The 16,776-nt window shown below is 45.2% G+C and overlaps 1 protein-coding gene across 1 annotated transcript in view; it reads left to right on the plus strand.

Moving 5' to 3' along the window:
* The window catches only part of LOC126355592 (uncharacterized), a 632,860-nt gene that overhangs the window by 429,514 nt on the left and 186,570 nt on the right, over positions 1 to 16,776 (plus strand). Inside the window, exon 3 of the mRNA XM_050005955.1 lies at positions 13,818 to 13,895. Coding sequence (XP_049861912.1) covers positions 13,818 to 13,895 — 78 coding nt within the window. The remainder of the gene's footprint in view (positions 1 to 13,817; positions 13,896 to 16,776) is intronic.

Raw genomic sequence — 16,776 nt, forward strand, 5'->3', positions numbered from 1 at the left:
CGTTTTTCGTCGCGGCGAGACCTTTTTACGAAATTTCAGTCACCAACTTTCTCTCCCGAATGCAAAAATATTTTGTTGAGCCCAACCTACATAGGTAGGAATGATCATCAAAATAAAATAAGAGAAATCAGAGCTCGAACAGAAAGGTTTAGGTGTTCGTTTTTCCTGCTCGCTGTTCGGGAGTGGAATAGTAGAGAGATAGTATGATTGTGGTTCGATGAACCCTCTGCCAAGCACTTAAATGTGAATTGCAGAGTAGTCATGTAGATGTAGATGAAAGAACTTGAAAACCACAACACTTACATGGGGAAATCATCTTAACCTACGTTGGTGTTGTGTGGATATACGCTCCTTCCATGTTTTAGCAACGTTTGGAATGTGAATTCGGACACGCACGTGCACGCACGCACGCACACACACACACACACACACACACACACACACACACACACACACACACACACACACGGCGTTGGTTCCCCTTAAGCAGTGCAGTAGCTTGCTCCGTTTCTACGACTATAATCGCTGCTTCATTACAAATCCTGCAGCGAACAGTCGAGTATGTAGCTACCGGCGGGCATGAATAGGTATCGATGAACTATGAAAATGACTGAAGGCATAGTGCAATCTAAAAATAGAATTCCTATTGATGTCAAAAGCAATGTGTACGGCCTGAAAAGAAGATGAAAAGGGCAAAAAAAAAAAAAAAAATTCGGATCCACATTCAGTGGTATACATACGTCAGTCAGATAAAAACAACTGTTCACGTCATTGTCCTCAGTCTGACTACACCATAGAATGACAGTCAGTTTCATTGTAATAAGCAGCAACGTCTAGGTATCCATATTTTTGAAACACACATTATAGTTGTTTAGTATTGCACCGAAGAGAAAACATACATACCATGAAATAATTGTAAAATTATGGTTTTTTATTGCAATTATTATTATTATTATTATTTCCATGAAAAGGTAGCGTGAAGCCATTAGCAATCGACCATTATTTCATTTTCATAAACGCGGGGCCGGCCGGGGTGGCCGAGCGGTTCTAGGCGCTATAGTCTGGAACCGCGCGACCGCTGCGGTCGCAGGTTCGAATCCTGCCTCGGGCATGGATGTGTGTGATGCCCTTAGGTTAGTTAGGTTTAAGTAGTTCTAAGTTCTAGAGGACTGATGACCTCAGAAGTTAAGTCCCGTAGTGCTCAGACCCTTTTGAACCATAAACGCGGGCGAAGGAGGGCAGTGCAATTTTCCAAGAGTAATAAAAAAGAAAGAAACAAAGAATGTTGGAGGATAACGTCTCGTTCACGCAGAGATCGAGTACTTGTTCATTTACGAAAGGTTTGATTTATAATTGTTGGAACCATCCCACTGCTTGTATGAAGTGTGAAATTACGAAAAAATTAAATGTAAATGGTTGGACAGTGATTTAAAACGCACTTCTCCCGAGTCCACAGTCGTAACTGCAGCACTATCCTATCTATGGAGTAACCTGTAAAAATGTATCGAAATATAGTGCACGAAGGGCCGCCCTGAATCCGAAGTCAGGCACCGGTTGACTATTACTGTAGTATGTGACTAGCGGCACCTCGCTTGTTTTCGTAGTGAGGGCGTTTTGGCGCATTTTGTTTGAGCTACAACAGCAAACGCAACGTAAATACTAGGGAAACGCCCTTTTGCTCAGCCTTCAGATAATACGAAATGCTGTCGGACAATGGCTGAGTTTAAGCTGCAGGATTATGGGCACAAGTTTTTAATTCCTTACCTTGTCAGTGTTATCTTTATGAACTTGAATCACTTCTTAGAGCTGTAATCCTTTCTCATAAACCTATCCGTCTTCTGTGACTTATACCGTGCTGTGCGGCTATCAAATATTGTAGCGACGTGATCTGGCAGACTCAGCAATTTCGTACTCACTACATTTGAAATTCGTGAGAAATCGGCTTATAATGAGGCAAAAATTTCAGAAGTCTGCGAAAAGTGCGTAATGTTTTCCCAGTTTCATTAGTTCGAGAATGTTTTCTCGTTATTGTCTGCGCTGTCCAAGGGAGTCACTTCTTTGAATATGCCGCAGGCCGATTCCTTACCCAGCTCAGCAAATGTAATCAAAGAAATTTTGATTCGGCGACAAATCTAAATAACGAGTTTCAGTCCTCAGTCGGTTACTAATATTTTCATTTAGTTCTGCGAGAGCTTTGTGAAGATGAAATGAACAAAGTAGGACAGTGCTTTGGAATCCGCGTTGAATTGTAGATCCAACTGTACAATTGACTGCATAAGTCAGTTCAAATGTCGGAGGCGGGAAATGATATCACATCTCCGAAGGAAGACTAACCTTAAAATTTTTCCTATTTTGCCGCATCCCCCGTATTGATGCGGTAACCAGTGACTTCTTCCTCTTTCCTCGAATGAAGAAAGCACTGCGAGGCCGGCTTTCCAGAATTACTACACGGTCATTTCCGACGTGGAACGTTTCCTCAACAGTCAAAATACAGACTTCTACAAGTAAGGTCTCCCCCAGGTCATACATCTTTGCGGTAAACATGTCATATTAAAGGGTGGACAGAGAATGATTAACATCGTCACCAAGTGTCATAGTCACAGCTTGGTTTTCTCGAGGTGATAATTAAAACTTTATCTATGGTAGATACCAGTTGTTGTCCTACAAAAACTGTTATTTTCTAATGACTGACGTTATAACACTAAAAGATTTAATAGAAGAGAGCTGTTTTCTTAAGTTCAGTTAAATCATTTTCCACGCTTAAGTTGATCGTGAATGTGCGTCTGATGTGATAAAGCAATCACACTATGAATCTCTTTTCCCGGCATAGCAATCTCTAAAAAGAGTACTACACCAATAACGGGGTCCTAACCAACGTTCGTGCCACAAGTGAAATAGCAAGTGCAGTAAATAGTAAGAGCAGTTAATTAAAGAACAGAAATCATTGACTTCCACACTTCCTGAATGAAACGTAAATGTCACGAAGCATTAGTTCATGCTGATAATACAGCTCTAATACTTCACAATGCTTGGAGGTAGCTGGCGCATCGAGCTGCTGTGGCGACGACGCTGATCGAAAGTATGCAATCGTGGATCTTCAAGCTAAATGCTCTATAATCCTCTTCTTATCGACGGAATAATAAATCAGAGCGTATACAGAGTGATCAGAAACAGTCTGAACAGCTTTTAATAGTAACGCAGGGTAGCTTCAGCGTAGGCTGTGCTGAGAAATAATTGTTAAGAAAACAGAATCTATACGTGGCTCGGAATCCAAATTAATTAGCACTGAAGTTCAGAATGAAGTTTTCACTGTGCCGCGTAATGTTCACTGATATGAAACTGTCCCGCAGATTAAAACTGTATGCCAGACCGAGAGTCTAACTATTGACTTTTGTCTTTCGGACGCAAGTGATCTACCGGACGGGAGTCGAATCCCGAGGCCTGGCCACAGTGTCCCCCTCACTGCCACCGAGCCTGTGGAGCTTAGGGTAGATTGATTGATCGATTGATTGATTTTAACAGGGGAGCTAAAACGGCTTAGGTCTGATCCGCCACTGCCCGTACCGAAACTAGGATCATTGTGCGGTATCGCTCCCTGTATATCTAGTAAAGCCAACCAGTCCCCTTAAATAGTGCAAGGAGTCCCTCTACAAGTTTTTTGTTAGACACAATTTCTTCAGGTCTAGTTGCCCGAAGATTCTGTCCCTTTTACTCTCCAATGTCATGCATTCGAAGATTAGGTATGATGCAGATTCTTCACTCTCATCACAGATCCTACATTTAGGGTCGTCTTCCCTTATACCTATTGTGTGTAGGTGTTTTTTGAAATTCCCATGGTCGGTCATCAGTCCAGTCATGAGTTTGATATCTTTCCTGTTCAATCCCAGGATTACAGAGCTTCTTTTATAAACATGGCTTGGGCATCATTACCTTACCATGTTTTTGTTTATGGACCTTGATCCAATATCCTATGTGCTGTTTCCTAAGCCAGTTCCGTAGTTCTAATTTGATCGCAGCTTTGGTAATTGTCAGGACAGGTTCCGGTCCAATAAATGGAGTTGTTGCCCCAGTCCTAGCCAATCTATCGGCTTGTTCATTGCCACAGATCCCTGAGTGGCCAGGGACCCACACTAGGTTCACCCTATTGCTTCCCCCTAGCTCCACCAGAGCCCTGTGGCAATCTGCAACAATCTTAGATCTTGTTGCAGGAGCTGCCAGTGATTTCAGGGCTGCCTGGTTGTCTCAATAGATGTAAATGCTACGGTCATTGTAGCACCTACGCATTTTCTCCTCCACACATGCCCTGATTGCAGTAATTTCAGCTTGGAATACAGAGGCCAGTTTCCCTAGAGAGATGCTGCTCTTCAGTCTTGGCTGAACCACGTACAACCCTGCCCCAACGCCTTGATCTGTTTTCGACCAATCGGTGAACCAAAAGATGTCTCTCGTACGGTGTCTAACTGTTTTCTCCCGCTGCTCCCTACTTCCAATTATTATGTTGTAAGGCTTGTCGAAGCAGTTGAGAGCTATTATATAATCGGCAGGCATTTTCCCAGCCATACTTACATTTACCTCACTCACTATGTTAGTGTGTGATTCTGAATATCCGACTGAGACCGAGTTTTGGCCAGTTTTAAGTCTCTGTGCCGCAGCTGCTGCCTCCATCTTAACCCAAAGGTGAAGTGGAGGCATATCCAGCCAGGCTTCCATTCCAGCGGTTGGTGTGCTGCTAATTCCGCCCGTTATGGCTAAGCAGGTTAATCTCTGCATCTTAGCAAGCTCCTTAGCAGCAACCCGCTGTTCTACCTTCGAGCTTAAGGTAGTGGGAGACACGGGAATCAACATATATGGAAGGCTTTTTATTTATTTTACGTATTAATTTTTTATTTGCAATTCTTACTATTATTATGAAATTATGTAGAACAGTCGTCAGCTGTTGGTGGTGTGGCCTTCAGTCCGGAGACAGGTTTGATGCAGCTCTCTATGCTACGCTATCCTGTGCAAGCTTCTTCATCTCCCAATAACTAATGCAACCTACATCCTTCTGACTCTGCTTAGTGTATTCATCTCTTGGTCTGACTCTACGATTTTTACCGTTCACGCTTCCCTCCACGCTTTGCTTACCTGTACGAAAAAAAAAAAACGAAAGACCGGGTAAAAAAGTCGGCGTATTTAAGTGCGCTGTCCCATCCGTGGTGGTCGGGTGTAGAATTGACCGTAGGTGGAACAATCCCGGAAACCGCCCTCAGCTCCACCTTAAGTGGAGGTCTGACAAAGACACATCGAAGATAGTTGGCAAATAAAAGTCAGTAACGTACCGTGTATTCGAGTGCTGCATGGGCTGTTTGTAAATAGGTCCAGAAGTCGAGGCGGGATTTTGGCCCCTTACAGAATAGGTAACTGACCGCGCACCCTTTGACCCACGTAATGGCACGACATTTGGCGGCACGAAAATGTGTCCTCCAGGTACAGAAACACTCGCGGTTCGATCGCATGTGGTGGAACTCGGATGTAGCAGACACTCATTTGTTGCACGTATCGCCAGAAGTCGTGCGAAGAGGCACAAGTCAGACGGGGGATTTCAGTGTCGAGTTGCTGCAAAGGAGACAAAGAGGGGGGGATCGACAAACCAATGCTGTCCAGTCGCTATTTTATGGAAAATTTCCTGTTGACTATGTGATATCACACAACTGCAGGGAAGAAGGGCTGGTGGGTGTTACGCCACGCTATTAGTCACCAGATGGACAGATATTTGGCGTCCACCGCGTTACACAGAACATGGCGCAAGAGTAGGTTGTAGAAATCCTTGGTTCTGGGAAAACGGCTAGACTGGTATGTGTGTAACTGCTGTAGTCGACGAAAAAGGCCGAAAACTGAGACAAATAAGGCGCGATGTGGCCCCAGACCGGTGGTGAGATAGACGCAGGCAGTAGGACCAAAGTCAAGCTGCGTGTTAGGGACGTGCGGTGCACGATCCATTTTGTCACAGTACTCATATACAAGGATGCAGCTCACAAAAGGGCGTTGACGAGTCTGAGACCACTATACCGTGGGAGCAGGGTAAGCGTCTCATAACGGACTTTGAACATGGAACCAGCCGTAGGATAGAAGCCAAGAGCCACCTGAAGGTTGCGCCCAATCACAGTCGCAGAGGGAGCATTTTTTTTTTTTTTAAATCTTTATTTATCAAAACAATATTATACATAATAACCCACCACCTAAAACATTAATGGGTCCTAATTATGTACAATGTAATGATTACCAAGCAGCATTTACTATTCTTTTATCTACTTAATATTAGTATTAACTACAGGATGGAAAGCTAGCTACTCTATGGGCAAGCCTACTATTGAACCTCCTGTACTAACTACTCTAGCAAGCTACATCCTGCAGCGTTACGAGTGTGCCAGCAAAATCAAACCTACTATCTCTTAGCCGTGCCCACCGAGCTAATCCCAGGGGGCGTGCCCCAATCACTGGGCTGGCCTTAACTGGAAATCTCTCCAGGTCTTTCAAGAGTATCCTAAGAACCACATTCTAATAATGAATTGTAACTACTAGGGTCATAATTAGCACTTGCGCGACGTGATCAATTTTGATGCCACATAACGATTAAGGAAGTCAACACTTTGAAGTGTATCCTGGTGGGACAGGAGATTCTGGCGGACGTCATTGCAGATGGCGTGTAACAGGTGACAGAAAAAAATGGCTCTGAGCACTATGGGACTTAACATCTATGGTCATCAGTCCCCTAGAACTTAGAACTACTTAAACCTAACTAACCTAAGGACATCACACAACACCGAGCCATCACGAGGCAGAGAAAATCCGTGACCTCGCCGGGAATCGAACCCGGGAACCCGGGTGTGGGAAGCGAGAAGGCTACCGCACGACCAAGAGATGCGGGCAGGTGACAGAAATTCGCCATGGAGGCGAGGGTGCAGGATGACGAAATCGATATCAGAAGCCCAGAACATCTCCTGCCTAAGGCGGATTTTCACCTTTGAATGGATGTTGTTGGTGTTGGAAATGGAAATGAAGGGTCGCTAGGGCCTCCCGTCGGGTAGGCCGTTCTCCTGGTGCAAGTCTTCAGAGTTGACGCCACTTCGGCGACTTGCGTGTCATGAGGATGAAAGGATGATGATTAGGACAACATAACACCCAGTCCCTGAGTGGAGAAAATCTCCGACCCAGCCGGGAATCGAACCCGTTAGGTATGACATTCCGTCGCGCTGATCACTCAGCTACCAGGGGCGGACTGTTGTTGGTGTTGATTGTTGCTATCCGATAGGCCTGGCGGCAGACCGCTGGAGGTTGATCCACTCCTGCATTAGAGGAAAAACGGGAGTGGACTGTGGAAACTTATCCATTTTGCTGCCACATGGTTCAGGGCAGAAAATTGTTAGTGGAGTGGCGCCGACGACGCCACGACGTAACGGGTGTTGCTCCTCGACCTCCTCACGGTGCTTTGGGGTACGGACGCAGGCACGGTGGTCTCCTTAGGCGATGACATTTTCGTAGGCATCGTTCGGGTCGACGGCGTCCTCTCTTCGGCCTGCAACTTGTCCTCTCGGCCGGAGACGGTTCAGCGCCTTCTCTTGCGACGTTTCGGAGAACATTGTTTCTTTATGCGACCTTCCGTGTTCGGCGACGGCAGGGAGTTGAGTCGCTCTGGCAAGGAGGCCCGGCCGGCACCGGCGGGGTGAAGCTGACGGCCTGGTTAAGCTGTGGCGTCCGTGCGGTGGCAGGAGAAGCGAGAGCACGAGATCCATCGGTGGCTGTAAGTTGCGTAATGAGGCGCGGTAGGCATTCTTTGCCGAACCCGGAACGGGTTCGACGCTGGCCGTCATACAAATTACTGCACAGCATCCGCCGATCTGTAGATAGGACTGGATGTGGCTTCAGAGTTCAATTGTGACCTGTGGGACGCCATGTATGACAGGAGCTGCCTGACACAGCGTCTGTTTCTCCCCGGTATGGACGTGGACGCGACTACCTGCTCTGCTGGAAGTTCGGGTAGCAATTCGAAAACGTGTATGGTACGCTTCCCTAAGCGTGCATGGCCGACAGTCACCTCCCGACATTGCCAACGGCATTAAAAATAACGTAAATTGGAACGATCACATAGATAATATTGTGGGTAGAGCAAACCAAAGACTGGTATTCATTGGCAGAACACTTAGAAGGTGCAACAGGTCTACTAAAGAGACTGCTTACACCACACTTGTCCGCCCTATTCTGGAGTATTGCTGTGCGGTGTGGGATCCGCATTAGGTGGGACTGACGAATGACATCGAAAAACAACAAAGAAGGGCAGCTCGTTTTTTTATTATCGCGAAATAGGGGAGTAGTGTCACAGGTATGATACGTGATTGCAGTCACGGACTGTGCGGCTGGTCCCGGCGGAGGTTTGAGTCCTCGGCATGGGTGGGTGTGTTTGTCCTTAAGATAATTTAGGTTAAGTATTGTGTAAGCTTAGGAACTGATGACCTTAGCGGTTAAGTCCCTTAAGATTTTAATCACATTTGAACATTTGATACGTGAATTGGAGTGGCAACCATTAAAACAAAGCCGTTTTTCGTTGCGACGGGATCTTCTCATGAAATTTCAATCACCAGTTTTCTCCTCCGATTGCCAAAACATTCTCTTGGCCCCCACCTACATAGGAAGAAATGATCATCACGATAAAATAAGAGAAATCAGGGCTCGCACAGAAAAATTTAAGTGCTCGTTTTTCCAGCGTGCCGTTCGAGAGTGGAACGGTACAGAGACAGCTTGAAGGTGGTTCATTGAACCCTCTGGCAGACACTTTATTGTGAATAGCAGAGTAATCATGTAGATGTAGATGGCAGAAACGCAGCCACTGGTTGGTATGGTGGAGGATGCGTTCGCACGCCGTATCGTTAATGACTTTAACATGGACCGTGGTGTTCACGATCGACAAATTTATTCCCACGATGTCCGTCACCGGGATCTTGACTTTATCACGGAGAAAACGCTCCACATCGAGTGCTTTGCGTCGGATGTAGTTGTTGCAGAAAGTAAATCGGAGTGTAGATTTACGGTAACGGTTCGCAATGTATCGTGGACGCTAAGCTGTGACGTAACCAACGGCCGTCATAATGTAAACAAAGCGAACGCATGCTGCTCACACCGAAACGCTAGCCTATCCGCCAAAGGCAGACTGACTGAGCCACCCAAACCCGACTCAAGGCCTTTCGTCATATCTTTACTTCTTCCAGTACTGCATGTTTCGCAGCATGGCTTCGGTGAAGTTTAGAAGGTAGAAGACGATGTAATGGCGGAAGTAAAACTGTGAAGAAGGGTTGTGACTCGAGTTTGGATAGATCGGTAGTTAGAAGACTTGTTTGCGAAAGGCAAAGGTTCTGAGACGGAGTCTCAGTGTGGCACGCAGTTTTAATTTGCTAGGAAGTTTCAGTGTCAACCTATTGTCTGCGCAAATTCAAGAGGTCAACCAGAGGCGGTGTCGCCAAACGTGTTCTTCGTTTGGTATTACAAAGATTGGACATGGGACGGTAGTAAGATTCGAACCCGATCCAAAGGCTGAGCAGTCTGTTGCCGTATCATCTACGCTACGAGAACAACTGACATTAATTGTATCTGGCGGGCTGCTTGAATTTTCGCGCGCAACGGCCTTATTGGCTAACTTCAATCTTAGTTGATTCGAAAACGGAGCAACGTATTGAATTTTGTTTCTTCTCACACAACCTGACGTGCAACACCCTTACAAACGTTTCAGGCTGGTTACCTTGTGTATGCCACTTTGCTACGAAACCGAACCTATTAAAGTCGAGTCTCATTTCGAACAATTTATAAGCGCTTTTGCCTCGCTCGTCACTCCAGTTGTTTCTTCTCTAAGGCTGGTCACAGAATTTCTTTGTTCCAGAATTAGCGAGATACCTAAGCGCCATTACAGCTTTTTCAATTTGCGCGCTCATCTCCCAGGCACAGGTGGACTTCGATGTTTCCCTATCGATTACAATTTTATTGCCTGAGGCACGAACTGACAGCTTACACAAAGTAATTCTCTCGTTTACATAAAAAATCAAAACACTTCGTAATCATATTCATTGAAACACATAGCAGAAAACATACAGGAATTAAGATATGAATAAAATTTGGCATATGCGATAATAAGTGTTGTTATGAAACACTAGGGTTCGTGTTACAACGTCTCACAATTCGCGCATATTATTCAAACTATATGCATTGCGACTTGTTCATCTCGTGGTCTGTTTTTCCTAAATGACATTCCTCATGTAAAGAGTCTCAGTAAATACTTAAGCGAACTTAATGAATAAAAAAAATGGCTCTGAGCACTATGGGACTTAACATCTGAGGTCATCAGTCCCATAGAACTTAGAACCACTTAAATCTAACTAACCTAAGGACATCACACACACATCCATGCCTGAGGCAGGTTTCGAACCTGTGAGCGTAGCCGTCGCGAATTTTCAGACTGAAGCGCCTAGAACCGCTCGGCATCACCGGCCGGCGAACTTAATGAATTTTCTCTTCTCTTCAGTATTTAATTGTTCGATACTTTGTTGCGAAGTCGTCCGCTCCCTTTGCTAAGTGGAGTGGTCACTGCATCTGACTGCCATGCAGCAGCACAACGTTCAATTCTCGGGCGGGTCGGAGATTTCCTCCCCTCAACGACTGGGTGTTGCGCTGTCCTCATCATCATTTCATTGTCATCGACATGCAAGTCATCCAGTGTGGTGTCGACTGAAACGATTTGCAACTCGACGGCCGAAGTTCCGCAGGTGGAGACTTCCGGTCATCAATGCCGCGCGACCATTTCATTGACCTTCATTATCAAAATCATTACATCTTGCATGAAAATAAAGATATCTTGTTAAAAGAGGACACATTTTCTAACAGTCCTCTTAGCAACAAAATTTTAAAATCCGAAATAAAAGATACACACGGAGTCACTCGGGTTTTTACCGTTTACCCTGTATCTGGTTCGATTAAGCGTACGGTGTGACGTATTGACCTCTGTCTCTTGCACAGAACATAAAAACAATGGTCCCAGAAATCGATAACACTTCTCCGAAATAACTTGGAGGATCTGATGCCATTACTGCCAGGAACTTGGAACGGGCCCGTGGAGCACCAATAAACTAATTTAAAATGTTATGGCCAGTGTGCGATCCCCGGGAGGGCAGTGAAATTTTCGTATTCCCATTCGGAAGGGCGGTGCGGACGGCGCAACTTCGGCCCCAAGTTGGAGGGCACCCCGTTTATAGGGGCCGGCCCCTATCCGGCGCCAGCAGAGCGCTCTGGCGGCGGCCGCAGCAACCGACGCGTCATGCCGGGCCGTAAAACTGCTCGGGGGACCCGAGTAATTAATTAATTAATTTAGCGCCCAGCGTCGATCGATATCTGCTTTATTTGAGTCCCGTTATCTTGCTTTTCCACCATTCTGTAAACAGTTGACAAATGACAACGAACAGGAGTCATAATTGGCTCGTAAAAGCGAACATTGTTGCCCTCTCGGTTTATTGGCTTGCAGAATCACCAAGTGTAAGCGGGTACTTGTAAATTTCCTGATAGTATTCGCAATGTCCTAATGACCCCAAATAAGTATTTTTGTAAAAAAACTAAATTCGCTCTTTAGTTGTCTTAATGTTCATCTAGAGTAAATGAAGTAGAAGATTCGAGATTTTTGTGACTACTTTATGTGCCTTGTAGTACTGTGTTAGTCCTCTGCCCTTGATTTAAGTGAAACTGTCCTTTAAGCGTTATTTTTACTTATACAACGTCGTGTTACAACAAACTGAAAATCGAGTGGCGAGTGCGTTGTCACAGTTGCTGTATGTAGCGTCCCAAGCTACGTGAACAGCTATGATGGTCCACAAGTTGTTCAAAAAAATGTAAACTAGGTTTTCGTCCAGCTATTAGGCCAAAATATCTAGTTTTTTAGGAGTAGACCTTGTACTCTCATTTTAGACATTGAACTATAGATTTTTAAATGTAGAAATACAGCTTTTATCGGCGTTCTATAGCTCTTCCAAAATGAAGTATAGCATTAAAACGCTTTTCAGTGCATGCAATAAAATAGCCGCGAAACCTTGTAAATGTAAGGCCTAAGTCTACCAACACATTAAAATTTCAATGTTTTATGTAACACAGTATCATACTGTGAGTAAAATTGGTTCCATTCCACCTGGTGCGGCAACCGGTTGTGAATTACTTGAAATGAGACAGTCTTGGTTGCTAAATCTGCATTATTTAGAGTAAGTGACGCGTTTCGCTCTTCTGGTGCATCATCATATTGGCGTAAAAATTAAAGTTTGTGTGGCCGTCTTAGAGAACTGATGGACCCTGCTCTCGACCGCATTGTTCACTATTTGTCAGCTGTATGCAACGCTCCATGCTGTGTACGCCGGAACGCGGTTGGCTCCTTGTTACGTTCCGTAATGTTTTTATTCATCCCACGACGATAGTACGATGGTTCCTTATAAAATTTTGTCTTCGTACCATATGTGGGCGTTAACGACGGATGTTGGTTTCCCACATTAATTTTCATGCCAATCTGATGATGCCCTAAAAGGGAAAACGCGACATTTCCTGTAAATAATAAAGATTTTGCAACCGACACTGTGTAATTTCAACACTTTTGAGTATATTTTGCGTGTACACAAAGAATATTAATAGTCTGAAAATTGGCAAACACCAGTGTCAGTCAGCAGTGCCCTGTCATTGTACAGCAGTGTCGACATTCTTTGCCATTCATGTATCTATGCACCATGCGCTTTCTAGTTCATAAATTCAGAAGAACTACTTCAATTTCTCTGTTAATAACGGCCAGAGAGACGTATTGCACTTGAATTAACAAATATTTCTTTAAACATTTTACATAAATGTTTAGTGAAAGTACCGCTCGACACCCTCAAACATTTGAAAGCAGAAGCTTCTGGACTTCGGAATTTTTTAATGACGAACGTATTTACTGTGTAATTCTGAAATTCCGTATTACTGGACTATTGGACTATGCATATTACGCAGGTACATGGTACAAACGCTTCATGGTGTATGATGACAATGATTCGTACTAACAATATGTTTGATTACATCGAACAGAATGTCGTAATGCTGTCGAAACCAGACGTTAGTTAAACGAAGTCTTATTCCAGTGTCTCAGCGCTTATGTACGTATCATTTTTTTTTTCAAATTATACAGACGAATGTGAATCTTCAATAACAATCCTAGAGAACATATAAATATAGCTGGTGAATCCCATATTCTGTCTTGAAAAAATATCACTGACATACCAGTTTAATTTCATATACATACAATTTTTAAAAAATCTTATCTGAATTATGCGTTTAGTGATCCGTTTTATGGCCAAGTATCTTTGGCACACATCGTTCCACTGTAAAATGGAGAACCTTAACTGCCAGACATTTAAAGGAAGTCACGTAATATCAGACGAAAAAATACTTAGAAAATACACAGAAAAAAAATTATTATTTTACGAATAATTCTCTTAAGCTTCCACCATCTTTCTCCTGTGGAGAGGTGAAACAATTGGGCAAAATAACAGCTTACATAGGTGCCTATAGTCGATAATTTTTTTTGCATTCTGTACGCTCATAGAACTGGTGGGAACCTCAATGCGTGGTACAATCAAAAACAACATCTTCCATGCACGTGACAGTGATTTCCAGAGTAGAAGTGTACAAAAGGGTAGCATGGTAACCTCGGCCTCAGTAAGGCATTCTTTCAACGTTGTACTCAGTACATGGAGTGTTGCTAGGAGTTAAAGTTGTGCATTCTTGTGTTGCAGTGACGGAAGCTCAGGCGCAGTTCGGAGGGGTCGCCGAGTCCCTCCATCTGGACGACATCGACAGGACCAGCTTCAGCCGTGAGTCACTGTTTCCTTCTGCCGACGGTCTTATTCTGGCCCGACATCTTCCTCACGTCTCCCAAAGGCATAAAACAGCGGTTCCCAAACTGTTCCATTAAAATTTTGACTTTGATGCAACAGTAAGGAAGTGTCGTGATAAACTGAGAGTTAAATTTTACTAAACTCGGCGATCAGGCTCAGAAGAAGGGCCGACGTGTCATTCTCTGCCATGGTGCGTCATTCCGATGCGGTATGGAAAGGCACACCGCTCTCCCACCCATTGTCAACTTCCATGCATCGGAGTCACTACTACACTCCTGGAAATGGAAAAAAGAACACATTGACACCGGTGTGTCAGAAGCACCATACTTGCTCCGGACACTGCGAGAGGGCTGTACAAGCAATGATCACACGCACGGCACAGCGGACACACCAGGAACCGCGGTGTTGGCCGTCGAATGGCGCTAGCTGCGCAGCATTTGTGCACCGCCGCCGTCAGTGTCAGCCAGTTTTCCGTGGCATACGGAGCTCCATCGCAGTCTTTAACACTGGTAGCATGCCGCGACAGCGTGGACGTGAACCGTATGTGCAGTTGACGGACTTTGAGCGAGGGCGTATAGTGGGCATGCGGGAGGCCGGGTGGACGTACCGCCGAATTGCTCACACGTGGGGCGTGAGGTCTCCACAGTACATCGATGTTGTCGCCAGTGGTCGGCGGAAGGTGCACGTGCCCGTCGACCTGGGACCGGACCGAAGCGACGCACGGATGCACGCCAAGACCGTAGGATCCTACGCAGTGCCGTAGGGGACCGCACCGCCACTTCCCAGCAAATTAGGGACACTGTTGCTCCTGGGGTATCGGCGAGGACCATTCGCAACCTTCTCCATGAAGCTGGGCTATGGTTCCGCACACCGTTAGGCCGTCTTCCGCTCACGCCCCAACATCGTGCAGCCCGCCTCCAGTGGTGTCGCAACAGGCGTGAATGGAGGGACGAATGGAGACGTGTCATCTTCAGCGATGAGAGTCGCTTCTGCCTTGGTGCCAATGATGGTCGTATGCGTGTTTGGCGCCATGCAGGTGAGCGCCACAATCAGGACTGCATACGACCGAGGCACACAGGGCCAACACCCGGCATCATGGTGTGGGGAGCGATCTCCTACACTGGCCGTACACCTCTGGTGATCGTCGAGGGGACACTGAATAGTGCACGGTACATCCAAACCGTCATCGAACCCATCGTTCTACCATTCCTAGACCGGCAAGGGGACTTGCTGTTCCAACAGGACAATGCACGTCCGCATGTATTCCGTGCCACCCAACGTGCTCTAGAAGGTGTAAGTCAACTACCCTGGCCAGCAAGATCTCCGGATCTGTCCCCCATTGAGCTTGTTTGGGACTGGATGAAGCGTCGTCTCACGCGGTCTGCACGTCCAGCACGAACGCTGGTCCAACTGAGGCGCCAGGTGGAAATGGCATGGCAAGCCGTTCCACAGGACTACATCCAGCATCTCTACGATCGTCTCCATGGGAGAATAGCAGCCTGCATTGCTGCGAAAGGTGGATATACACTGTACTAGTGCCGACATTGTGCATGCCCTGTTGCCTGTGTCTATGTGCCTGTGGTTCTGTCAGTGTGATCATGTGATGTATCTGACCCCAGGAATGTGTCAATAAAGTTTCCCCTTCCTGGGACAATGAATTCACGGTGTTCTTATTTCAATTTCCAGGAGTGTACTTGGTCATCTGGTATCGCGAGGCTAAAAGCACACCGTACCAGTCCTCCCACCAACGAAAACTCTCTGGCACTACCAATAATTGGACCTGGGTCCTCTGCATGTCAATCAGACGTGCTGACCACGTGTTTACGGAGGATTAATACTGCTTATAATTTATTAATTAAGGTTTCTGTCAGGGTTGCATCAGTCAGAGCAGGACGGCAGTTGGCGAAATAATAGTGACGAAGAAAATTGACGTAACAAACTTGAGAATGTGTGTGTACGTGTTATTATTATTATTATTATTATTATTATTATTATTATTATTATTAAAAATATGATTGCCTTCCACTATTGACCCTATTGAGCCACATATGTTAAGGAAATATATTAGGAGCAGGTATTAAAATCCATGGAGAAGAAATAAAGACTTTGAGGTTCGCTGATGACATTGTAATTCTGTCAGAGACAGCAAAGGACTTGCAAGAGCAGTTGAACGGAATGGATAGTGTCTTGAAAGGCGGATATAAGATGAACATCAACAAAAGCAAAACAAGGATAATGGAATGTTGTCGAATTAAGTCGGGTGATACTGAGGGAACTAGATTAGGAAATGAGACACCAAAAGTACTAAAGAGTTTTGCTATTTGGGCAGCAAAATAACTGATGATGATCGAAGTAGAGAGGAAATAAAATGTAGACTGGCAATGGGAAGGAAAGCGTTTCTGAAGAAGAGAAATTTGTTAACATCGAGTGTAGATTTAAGAATCAGGAAGGCGTTTCTGAAAGTATTTGTATGGAATGTAGTCATCTATGGAAGTGAAACGTGGACGATAAATAGTTTGGACAAGAAAAGAATAGAAGCTTTCGAAATATGGTGGTACAGCAGAATGCTGAAGATTAGATGGGTAGATCACATAACTAATGAGGTGGTACTGAATGAGATTGGGTAGAAGAGAAGTTTGTGGCACAACTTGACCAGACGAAGGAATCGGTTGGTAGGACATGTTCTGAGGCATCAAGGGATCACCAATTTAGTATTGGAGAGCAGGGTGGGGGGTAATAATCGTAGAGGGAGACCAAGAGATGAATACACTAAGCAGTTTCAGCAGGATGTAGGTTGCAGTAGGTACTGGGAGATGAAGAAGCTTGCACATGATAGAGTAGCATGGAGATCTGCATC

This window comes from Schistocerca gregaria, chromosome 3, assembly GCF_023897955.1.
Source record: "Schistocerca gregaria isolate iqSchGreg1 chromosome 3, iqSchGreg1.2, whole genome shotgun sequence".
NCBI classification, from domain to species: domain Eukaryota; kingdom Metazoa; phylum Arthropoda; class Insecta; order Orthoptera; family Acrididae; genus Schistocerca; species Schistocerca gregaria.